Source organism: Hippopotamus amphibius, chromosome 3 (assembly GCF_030028045.1).
Source record: "Hippopotamus amphibius kiboko isolate mHipAmp2 chromosome 3, mHipAmp2.hap2, whole genome shotgun sequence".
Taxonomy (NCBI): domain Eukaryota; kingdom Metazoa; phylum Chordata; class Mammalia; order Artiodactyla; family Hippopotamidae; genus Hippopotamus; species Hippopotamus amphibius.
The window spans coordinates 163142039-163154405 of record NC_080188.1 but is presented as its reverse complement, the minus strand read 5'-3'; the positions used below and the strand labels follow the sequence as shown (position 1 = coordinate 163154405).

Genomic DNA, 12367 nt, shown 5'->3' with positions numbered 1-12367 from the left:
CTATGACTTTTCTGGAGGGCAATTTGGAAGTACCTATCACACATGAGAACACATATGCCCTCTAGGCCATCAGTGTCACATGTAGGAAGCTGTCCTACAGAAATATCAGCAACACACACCCTTACCTGCCCAACGATACTACCAACAGTGGTACATGAGCCTAAATATCCATCAGTAGGGGAATGACTAAATGAACTACAAAACATCCAATGAAAACAGAGCTCAGACACTACCAACAGAATGTTTCCTTTTAAACAAAAATTAAAACAAAACAAAAAAATTATACATTTGAAATGTATATTTTTAAAGTCTTGGAGGACATCCAATAAATAGTTCAAAATAATTTATCCTAGCACAAGAGGATCTTCTTTCTTTTTTCCAAACTTGGACAGATGGATAGATAAAGGAATGACTCTTATAAGAACTTCAGATAACCCCTCATACATGAGAAACGTCAGTAAACATTAGCTCCCCACGTCTCAGCTGCTTTCCCCATCCTCGGCTTCTCTACTAAAAAAGGTCAACGTGTCTTACTCTGCTATATCTTGGATTAGAGAGTTAACCTGTAATTTTCTTAAAATAAGAAACAAACTAATTGGTAAATTCCTCACTTTTAGAAAATAAAGAAATAAACACTAAGAAAATAAGTATAACTCTGACAACAGGTGAATACCTGACATATTCAGTGTAAAACTCAAATGTGTCACCCTCTCAGGGAAAATGGGTGAAGTCAAGAAAAGAATGACTTGGGAATTCCTTGGTGGTCCAGTGGTTAGGACTCTGCCCTTTCATTGCCATGGACCTGGATTCAATCACTGGTCCAGGAACTAAGATGGAAAGGATGAATCACCGTATTCCTGCTTCTTCCGGTTTAAATCTCTGGATATTGAGTGTTTCTGCATTGCAGATAGAGCAGGAAACTAAACAGAGGAGGCCCTGTCCCCACAGAAAGATCTGAGTGATAGAAGGAAGACAATATAAAAATAAACAAATAACTGTATTGTATGTCAGGTGATAAACCGTATGGAGAAAAATAAAGCAAGGTAAAGAAACAAAGTACTTGAGGGCAGGAGTCTATGTAGTGACCACAGGAAGATATCATTGATAAGGTGACAGTGGAACAGAAGGCTTGAGAAAGTGAAGGTGCACACCCTACAGTTCTATCTGGGGATGGAACACCCCCCCACCCCAACCCCACTGCCCAAGAGCAAAGCCCAAAGCTACCATGTGCTCGGTGTGTCCCCCCGTGGCAAGGAGGCCATGTGGACAGGATGGTGAGCAAGGGGAGAGTGGGAGATGGGGTCAGTGGGTGAGGTGGTGGGAAGGCCACCTAGGCTCCTGTAGACCTTTGGAAGGACCTGACTCTTACTCTGAGAGACCAGGGGTGACTGCAGAGTTTTGAGCAGAGGAGTGACATGATCTGACCTACACTTGAAAAGACTCACTCTGGCTGCTGATTGAAAACACACTGTGAGGAGGAAGGGTGGAAGCAGGGAGATCAGTTAGGATGCTAATATAGAAACCCAGGTGAGAGATGTTGTGCTTTAGACCACACACAGCGCTGGAGATGGTGAAAGCAGTCAGATTCAATATAAAACATAAAGACAGACAGAGAAGTCAGGTTTATTCTTAGCAGAGAGGTATGTGGCACATGAAGGGTTTCTGGGGTGGCCGACAAGATTCTAACCTCTGACATAGATAATGGTCACAAGAGAGGCATGCTTTATCGTAATTTACTGTTGTACATTTGTTCTATAGAGATTTTGTGTTCTAACACAAAAAAGCTTATACTATTCATGTAACACACACATACACATGCATGCAAATATACATATGCACAGATATACACAAACACACACACATGCACACATGTGTGTATGTGTGTGCGTGCATAAATAAAGGTAGAGCCAGCAGAGTTTCAGTGGATTACTTTGAGGTGTGAGAGGAACAGAGGAGTTGAAGATGACATGGAGGTTTTAGCTTGAGCAATGTGAAGAATGGAATTGCTATTTACTGGGACAGGGAAGACTAAGCAAACAACAAGTTTGAAAAAAGGTGGAGTTCCATTAATCACATGTTGAAGTGTGAGATGCCTATTAGACATGCGAGTGGAAGTATCGGATGCACACCCGCACGTCTGAAGTTTAGACCTGACATCCAGGCTGGAGATATAAATATGGTGTCATCATCACATGGATGATACGGAAAGCCACAAAACCCGAGACCATTTGTTCAGTGAGTGTTAAATAAGTGAATTATAATTTTCGGGGCTTTGACTATTTGGGAGCATAAATACTTGGGAGAGCTCCCACCTGGTGGCCTGACCAAGAACCACCGGAATATCAGAGATGCCCACAGACCTTCAGATCTGAGAACCTCACTCACTGTTCTCCTTCTCTAAATGAGAAAACCCAGACCCAGAAAGGTTCAGTTTGCTATCCACTTTGATAAGTAAGGAAAGTGAGGACAGAGCAATTCTTCCCTTTAAAGGTATCGTATGTCTGCTGATGTACAGAAATGATATGTATTTAAAAAAGCGGCAGGGAGGTTATGGAGCAGGGAGAAGTAAGTTAGCACCCTACTTTATCCAGTTCAGCCTGGAGGATGTTGTGTGTGTTCTTGGCTTGCTGTAGCTCCTGGGTGAGCTTGGCTTTCATCTGAGTGCACTCTTGGTCCAGCGTTTGAAAGGAACGCTGTTGACGGGAGAGCTCCTAAAAAACAAAAGACAAATGCATCAAAGTGATGCTGGTTAACAAGGGAGATCCCAGGGCGAGACCCAGACATCCTCCAGGCACTGCTCTTCCGAAAGAACAGGAGACAATGGGATCCAGTCTGCATCTACTGAACGATCAATAGCCTTAGCGGGGGTCCCGGGCATGAGATCCCAGCCTTTGAGCGGAAGAGGAAAGAGTCCACCAGGAGAACACATGGCAGATGGCCTCTTCCTGCCTCATCCCCATCCTGAATGAATCACCTCTGTTCTGAAGTATCCAGGGGCAAAAGAGTAGGGCTGAGCCACAGCCAGTTGCAACTCGGCTGAGAAATCAACACTCTCGAAAATCGAGTTTAAAACGTCAAATACCATAGGCCACTGACCATTGAGAATGACAGGAAGTAGATCCACCAATTAATTTTGATAACCACACAGGGAGACCAATCACTCTCATTGAAAGACTATAGACCCACTTACAGGCTAACTCACCTGAAACTGATAGAAGCCTTATGCAAGGGCATCTTCAGCCCTAATTTGTCTGCCAAATTCTTTCCCCCTCTACATCAATTACCTTTCTAATGTATTGATATTTGCCAACTCACAGGCTTTAAAAACAGCTGGAGAATGTAATGCAATTTCCTTTACAACACAGTGTTTGAAATAAGAAATACAGTCCTTTTCTACTTGATATCAAATTTCCAAAAAATGAGAAAATATGGATAAAAAAGAACATTCTAAGTCCCTTCTCCAATCAAAAACTAAAAGATGGAAAAGTGTGAAGGAAAATAAAGTGACCTTTTCAGCAAAAACATTTTCCCTCTAGTGGAACATTCCGAATGATGACAGACACTCCTCTTTTCAAAAGATCAAACTAGGAAATGCCCACAAGAGCCTTCTGGACAAACTCCTCATGAATCCATTCACCTTACCTCTTGGAACTCTTTTTCTTTTTCCTTGATTTTCTGTTCCAGAGAACGTTTGGCACTTTCTGCATTTTGACGCTGACAACTCAAATCTTCAGTCAGTTTTTTCAGTTTTTGTTCCAAAGCAGTACACTAACAACAAATTAAGGTGTTCAATACAAAACAAAATCAATCTTGGAAAGAAGCAAACATTTTGAATTTTAGAAAAATGAGTCCCATGATCTTGTTCAAGTTTAACATTGTGTTTCAACATTTTTATTTCATAAAAAGTTGGGTTTAAAACAATTAGCCAAATACTAAAACCACTACAATTATTTGAGCACACATAAAATTTATATTTGGGAAGTATTAGCAAGGATGTAAAACATTTAACCATTTAAATAAGACCTTCATAACTTGTGCCATGAAAAAAGAAATCAGTGTGTCTAAATAATGATTCACTTAACATTTTGTTGCATGGAAATGAGACATTAAAATGCAGTGATGCTGACCTGCGTAATTTTGAGGCTATAAATACCCATTTATCCTCATCTGATCGTCTGTTTAAAGCACAGTAGATTTCGTGTGAAATTCTAAATATTAATATGTATCTTTCCACAATGCTCCCACTATGCCAGTTTAAATGTCTAGAAGGTTCACAGCACACCAAAGAATATCACAGTGGGTTTTTAACCAAGCTGCCACAGGCAACACAAAGAACATGTATTTCCCTTTTTACATAGCTGGTTATCTTTTTTTTAACTGAAGTATAGCTGATTTACAATATTGTGTTAGCTTCAGGTGTACAAGCAAAGTGATTCAGTAACACACACATATATTCCTTTTCAGATTCTTTTTCATTATAGGTTTATTACAAGCTATTGAATACAGTTCCCTGCCTTACAGTGGGTCCATATTGTTTACCTATTTTATATATAGTGGTGTATATCTATTAATCCCAAATTCCCAATTTATCCCTCCTCCCACTTTTCCCTTTAATAACCATAAATTTGTTTTCTGTCTGTGAGTCCGTTTCTGTTTTGTAAATAGGTTCATTTGTATCATTTTTTAGCCTCCATATACAAGTGATATGTGATATCTGTCTTTGTCTGACTTACTTCACTTAGGATGATAATCTCTAGGTCCAACCATGTTGCTGCAAATGGCATTATTTCATTCTTTTTTATGTATAGCCAGTTATATTTAAAATAATTCTTAAAACATGAACTGCATCAAAATTTAGGATGCTCTTCTAAAATTAAATCTTCAGATGTTAAAACCCATTCCTCTGATGCTTCCCTGTGGTGTTCAAATCCTTGAACCGCCCTACAAAACAACGCTAACTTCCCAGGGAAGAATAAGAACAATTCACATTGGTGGAGGAAAATTCCTATTCCAAAAGAAATATGCCCCAACTTGGCAAATCTCTCCACTTATGTATTTCTCTGAGACTCACAGTCCCATTTAGAACTATTAGAAATTTAACAGAGAACTCAGAGGAAAAGGAAACATGTAAGACTTTCCCGGAAGACCAGACACCAATTATTAACTAACCAAAGATGAAAAGATAAAGCTGATCTGATTTTGCAAATATCAGAACTTTAAAAATACCAAATTCAAAAAGTAAAACATTGAGCCAATAGTTCAAATTAATCCACTGCTTTGAACATTAAGACACCTTTGTCATTATCCTTATTGTTCTTCAATTTTTAAATCCCTAAGGAAAAGTATGAAAGAAATATAATAATAAATATGAACTCAACAAATATTTATTGGGCACCTATTATATGTCAACCACCATGCTAGTCACTGGGGATATAGCAGTAAACAATTCAGACAAAAATCATTGCCTAAATGATGGTCTAAAATTTTGACAATTCTCAGGAGGGGAGGAAAAAAACCATGCATGGCAGAGTAGATGAATGAACCCTTGGCACCCTCTGCTGGCACTCCCTCAAACTGCAACGTATTCCACTACAGGCTCTCTGAATCAACAATTCTTTTTTATTACAAACAGTAGATTAAAAAAGAGCCTTTAGGAGTAATTTATATTTTATTTAGGGTTTTTTTTAATGCTGATATTTATGATGCACAATCTGTGTGCAAGTATCTGGCCACTAGGTGTCATGAATGCTCCATAATACTCTAAAAAGGGGTCCAGAGCTCAAGTCCTTTAAAAATGTGAAGCATGTGACCCTGGAGACTCAGGGCTCTGGGCTTGAGTTTTTAGCTGTAAAATATGGGTGCTGAAGTCCAGCTTTGCTGCCAGCCCCAATGCTCTGTTTCTACATGAGTTCAAACCTTGCATCCCACACAGTTTGTAAGCACTTGGAAAAGAAGCATACTAGAAATAGCATAGTTCACTAAAGCACATGGTATTGATTTTGGCTAAATTAGCTTCATTTTCTTTAGTAGGTAATTCTAATGGTAGATCAGGAAATAGCATAAACAAAGCATAATTTGATTTCAGCAACATATTGGACAAGGCCATATTATCTGTAGAGACAATATGGAGAAAGGTGGACTGAATTTTCAGTTAGGTGGGTTCATAGTTTACGGGAAAAAAAATTGAATCCAGAAAGGACTGAACAAATGAGTCTTAAGAACCTGGAGGGAAGTCTCCAATAGAGAGAAAGCCAGAGCTATGTTCTCAGCACTGTCCTAGTCAAAATTTTTAATTCACGATCTGGTAAGAAGAGACCTCATCAAATATGCTAGACAGTAGAAGGATTTGGTGATCTTGTCACACCAAAACCAACAAGACAAAATGTAAAAGGATAATTCTCATTTGTGAGAAGGCCTAACTTGGCAGAAATGCAACCGAAAATGAGCTTAATTAACAAGGAACTCGATATAATAAGTATTAAGTTCACTGTGTGCCAGGCACTAAACGCTAAAGCCTCTATAAAAATTATCGCAATCTTTATAGCAGTCCTATGACACAGGCATTATTATTAACACCATTTTATTGATTAGGACACTGAAGTTCAGAAGTTAATTAAATAGCTCCAAAGCAACAAAACAGGGGATGCAGTAGAGCCAGGGCTCAAATCCAAGTCTTTCTAACTTAGAAAACCAAATTACAAACCCAGACTGCACAAAGAGAATAAATATATGGATCAAGGGAGGTCATGTTCCTTCATACATCTAACCCATAGTTATCAAGAATTTCTCTGCACAAAGCACTGCACTAGAAGAATTCTAAAATGAACCTGGACTACCACTTCCAGAAAGATGGAAGAGATGAACATTTCCCTATACCTCCCACCAAGAACAATCCAAACCCCTGCACGTTATATTAAAACAAACATAAGGGCTTCCTGGGTGGCACAGTGGTTAAGAATCCGCCTGCCAATGCAGGGGACACGGGTTCGATCCCTGCTCCAGGAGATCCCACATGCCGCAGAGCAACTAAGCCTGTGTGCCACAGCTATCGAGCCTGCGCTTTAGAGCCTGTGAGCCACAGCTGAGCCCACGTGCCTCAACTACTGAAGCCCACACACCTAGAGCCTGTGCTTTGCAACAAGAGAAGCCACAGCAATGAGGAGCCCACGGACCACAATGAAGAGTGGCCCCCGCTCTCCACAACCAGAGAAAGCCTGTGTGCAGCAATGAAGACCCAACACACCCAATAAATGAATAAAATAATAAATAAATTAAAAAAAAACAACAACATAAGAAAGCTCTGAAAAGAGAGAAGAAAGCAGATTAACATGAGACTTTGGGGCCCAAGGAAAAACATAATAGTACTGAAAGAAAAAAAACTGTTAACCTAGAATCCTATACCCTGCAGAAATATCTTCCAAGAATGAAGAGGAAATCTAAAACAAAATTTAGAGGATTTGTAGCTACACTAAAAGAATGGTTAAAGATGTTCTCTAAACAGAAAGGAAATGATAAAAGAAGGATGTTTGGAATCATGAAGGAAGGAAGAATAAGTTAAGAAACAATAAACGTATATATAATATGCTTTCCTTCTCTTCTTCAGTTTTCTAAATTATGTTTGACAAGTGAAGCAAAAATTATAACACTGTCCTATGTGGTTCTAAATGTATGTAGAGAAAACACTTAAGAAAATTATACTATAAATAGGGGAGGGTAAAAAGACAAAAAAAGAAGTAAATTTTTGGTAATTGATTAGAGATGATAAAATGACAACACCAATAAAATGTGATACATTGTATGTATATGTACATTATGTAGAACAATCATTATAAAAGCTCTACAAAGAAATACACTCAAAAACAGTACCGATAATTCAAAATGGAATTCTAAAAAATGTTCAAGTAGGGACTTCCCTGGTGGTCCAGTGGTTAAGAATTCATCTTCCAATGCAGGGGATGCAGGTTCAATCCCTGGTCAGGGAATTAGGATCCCACATGCCACGGGGCAACTAAGTCCATGTGCTGCAATTACTGAGTCCTCACACCACAACTAGAGAGAAGCCTGCATCCCACAACTAGAGAGACACCCACATACTGCAACAAAGAGCTCGAACACCACAACAAAAGATCCCACATGCTGCAATTAAGACCTGATGCAGCCAAAAATGAATTAAAAAAACAAACAAAAACAAAAGTTCAAGTAACCTACAGGAAGGCAGGAAAAATGAAAACAGAGAAATAAAAAGTAAAAGAAATAAAAAAAAATAAGATGGAAGACTTAAGCCATGACACATCAATAATTACATTGAATATCAGTGGTCTAAATACACTAATTAAAAGACAGTGTTTCTAAAAGGGAATCATGTTTTAAAAGAGTGGATTAAAAAGTGCGACCCAACTATATGCTGTTCACACAAAACTCACAGTAGTTTATAGTTAGGTCATATTTTTTAACTTAATAGTACAGATAGGCTGAAAGTAAAAAGACAGAAAGAAATACATTATGAAACATTAACCAAAGGAAAGCTGGAGTGGCTATATTACTACCAGATAAAGTAGACTTTGGAATTAAAAAATTACCAGAGACATTGAGGAATATTACATAATGATAAGTCAATCAAGAAGACATAGCAATCCTAAATGTATATGGACCAAACTACAGAACTGCAAAATAACTAAAGCAAAAACTGATAGAACTGAAAAGGAGAAATAGACAAATCAACAATTATGAGAGACTTCAATATCACTTTGTCAACAATTGCTAGAGCAACTAGACAGGAAATCATCAAAGATATAAAGAATTCAACAAAAAATATTAACCAACAGGAGCTAATAACACTTTTAGAACATTCCATCCAACAACAGAATATACATTTTTTCCCAAGCACCTATGAAACATATACCAAGATAGACCATATCCTATGCCATAAAACAAACCCCAACAAATTTAAAAGAATGGAAATCATAAAGTATGTTCTCTGAACACAATGGAATCAAACTAGAACTCAATAACAAAAAGAGAAAAATCTCAAACACTTGGAAACTAAACAAGGTGTTTCTGAATAATCCATAAGCCAGAGCTTCAAGAAAAAAAAATTTTTAATATATTAAAGAATAAAAATTAAAATACAATATATCAAAATTTGCAGGGCACAGTTAAAGCAGTACTGAGAGGGAAATTTATAGCATTAAATGTCTGTATTAGAAAAGAAGAAAACTCTCAAGTCAATAAGCTAAGCTGCCCACCTCAACAACCTAGAAAAAGAAGAGTAAAATAGGGACTTTCCTGGTGGTCCAGTGGTTAAGAATCTGCCTTTCAACACAGGGGACACGGGTTCAATCCCTGGTTGGGGAACTAAGACCCCAAATGCTATGGGGCAACTAAGCCCATGTGCTGCAACTACTGAGCCTGCACACCACAACTAGAGAGAAGCCCATGCGCCACAATGAAAGATCCTGCATGCTGCAACAAAGATCCCCCATGTTACAACTAAGCCTTGACACAGCCAAATAAATAAATATTTTTTAAAAATTAAAAAGAGCAAAAGAAACCAAAAGCAAGCAGAAGGAACTAACAGAGCAAACAAACAAACAAACAAAAAACCAAAAACAATAAAATTGGAAACAGGAAATAACAGAGAAAAAAATCAATGAATTAAAGAGCTGACTCTTTGGTAAGATCAACAAAAGAGCAACAAAACTGACAAATTCCTAGCAATACTGACAAGGAGAAAAGATATAAAGATCAGAAATGAACAGGGAATAAGCCTGACCTACAGACGTTAAAAGAATAGGGAAATACTATGAACTCCACATACATAAATTTGACAATTTAGATGAAATTTCCTCTAAAATCACAAACTAACCCAACTCATCCAATGTGAAATAAACAATTTTAATAGCTGTGGCTGTGTAACTATTTTAAAAATTGAATGTATAATTTTAAAACTCCCAAAAAAGAAATCTCCAGGCCCAGATACTTTCACAGAGAAATCTACCAAATGTATAAATGAAATAACACCAATTCTACACAATCTCTTCAAAATATCAGAAGAGAAGGGAACACTTCCCAATTCATTCTACGAAGCTAGTATTACCTCTGATACAAATACCAGAAAAAGACAGTACAAATAGAGAAAACAGCTGACCAACATCCCTCATAAATATAGACATAAGAATCCTTAACAAATTATTAGCAAATAAAATTCAGAAATACATAAAATGAATTATACACCATGACCAAGTATGGTCTATTCCAAGGATGCAAGATATTCAAATATCTGAAAAGCAATCACTGTAACCATCATGTTAACAAGCTATCATTTTGTACAACTACGTGAATCTATAATTATCTTAAAAAAGATTAATTAAAAAAAAAAAAAAAAGACAGAAAGAACCTGTTCCCAGGAAGCAAACAGAAGATATAGGTCTACTTACTACAGTGGTTTTTACCTAGAGAGTTTATTAAAGGTAAATTCCATAGGCCCACTTCAGACATGAGTCTAAGATTAATTTTATAAGGTTCTCAGTGATTCTGACACTTAGCCGAGTGTGGGAACTACAAGAGCTAGAACATAAATAATGACAATAAAAGAGTCATAATAGGGATGGAAGCCAGGAGAAAAGATCTCACTGCACTAAGAGTTGAGAGAAGGAGCTCAAGGGATGAGGAGCATGTCAAGAGTATTCCAAGAGGAGGGTATGCCAAGAAGAAAGGCAAATGTGAGCAAAACACTGGCCCAGACAAGAAACACCAAATAACCATAGTTGGTCCTAGAAGATAATTCATTTTTCTCTACACTTGTCTCCATGTAGCATACTATCTATGTGACTGGTACATCTACATTAATGTCCCCCATTAGGATGAAGCTCCACAAGAGCAGGGCTTCTTGTCTATTTACTCACTGCTCCATCCCCAGATGTAGAACATGCCTGACATACAACAGACAGTCAATAAATATTTGTCAAAGGAGTCAGTGAATGAATGAATAATAGAAAAAAAACAGAAGAAGAAAAGACTAGAGAGGTAAGTTGGGGGAAAAGCAACATCAACAACAAAACAAAACAAAACCCTCAAATAACAGGCAACATATGAAGCTTGGCCTTAATTAGAGCCTTAAGATTAAATAGCAGGGGGCTTCCTAGGTGGCGCAGTGGTTGAGAATCCGCCTGCCAATGCAGAGGACACGGGTTTGATCCCTGCTCCAGGAAGACCCCACATGCCGCGGAGAAACTAAACCCGTGAGCCACAACTATTGAGCCCATGTGCTGCAACTACTGAAGCCCACGCACCTAGAGCCTGTGCTCCGCAACAAGGGAAGCCACAGCAATGAGGAGCCTGCGCACCACAACGAAGAGTAGCCCCCACTCACTGCAACTAAAAAGAAAGCCCGCGCACAGCAAAAAAGGCCCAACACAGCCAATAAAATTAATTAATTAATTAATAATTTAAAAAAACATTAAATAGCAGGAATGTACATACTGGATCCTGTGAGTAGATCAAGTCAATTCTATCATATGTTCTAAACCTCCATGACTTCAAGTGCCTCTTCTATATATATCAGGCACCTGCCAGGAGCTGTATATACATAATCTTTATTCTTCACTACCCTCTGAGATGTAAAAGAGATCAGTGACTTGCCCAAGTCCCTTGGTTGGGAAAATGTGCAATCCAGATTTGACCCCAGATCTACCCAACTCTAAAAGAACTTACTGTTCAACTGCATCAATACTGCCTCGTATATATTAATTACTACAATTAATTAATATTAATAATAATATATATTGATATTTATTACTAATATTTATTTCACAGGTCTAAGTGCAAACTTTCCAAAGAATTATATTAAAAAATGGAGATTTATCAATAATTGATGAGAAGTCGAGTACCTTGGTTGATGCCTGGTCATACTGTGCAGTTGTTCTCACTAGTTCATCCCTGCTTTTGTTCAAAACTTTCTCTTTTTCATTTAATTCCGCTTTTGCTTTCTCCAATTGGAGCTGGAGTTCTTGAAGTTTATTCACTTGACCTTTCATTTCTTTTTCTTGTCCTTGCACACGTAGTTCCAACTCACTAATCTTGCTCCTTAGCTCTTCAATCACAAACAAAATCCACACTTCAATTAATATATATTTTTCACAAAAAAATTTACAACTAAATGCAGAATATATCAACGTTATTCTGCTCTGAAACCTTTGGTGAATCAAATATAAATCAACTCACATTAAACAAAGAAGCTATTTTAATTGGATTTAATTTCAATATTTAGTCTTTATTATTTGTATTCAAAAATCCTATAGAAAGCAGGAGAAACTAATTTTCTTATGTTTTCAGAGAAACTTCAGGGGAAATGCTTTTCTAAAATCAT

General features: G+C 37.6%; 1 protein-coding gene across 2 annotated transcripts in view; it reads right to left on the bottom strand.

Moving 5' to 3' along the window:
* The window catches only part of CENPF (centromere protein F), a 60051-nt gene that overhangs the window by 32162 nt on the left and 15522 nt on the right, over positions 1 to 12367 (bottom strand). For both annotated transcript variants that reach the window (XM_057728869.1, XM_057728870.1), the window contains 3 exons: positions 11889 to 12091; positions 3643 to 3768; positions 2583 to 2711 (listed from right to left, as the gene is read on the bottom strand). In XM_057728869.1, the coding sequence (XP_057584852.1) occupies positions 2583 to 2711; positions 3643 to 3768; positions 11889 to 12091 (458 nt within the window). The remainder of the gene's footprint in view (positions 1 to 2582; positions 2712 to 3642; positions 3769 to 11888; positions 12092 to 12367) is intronic.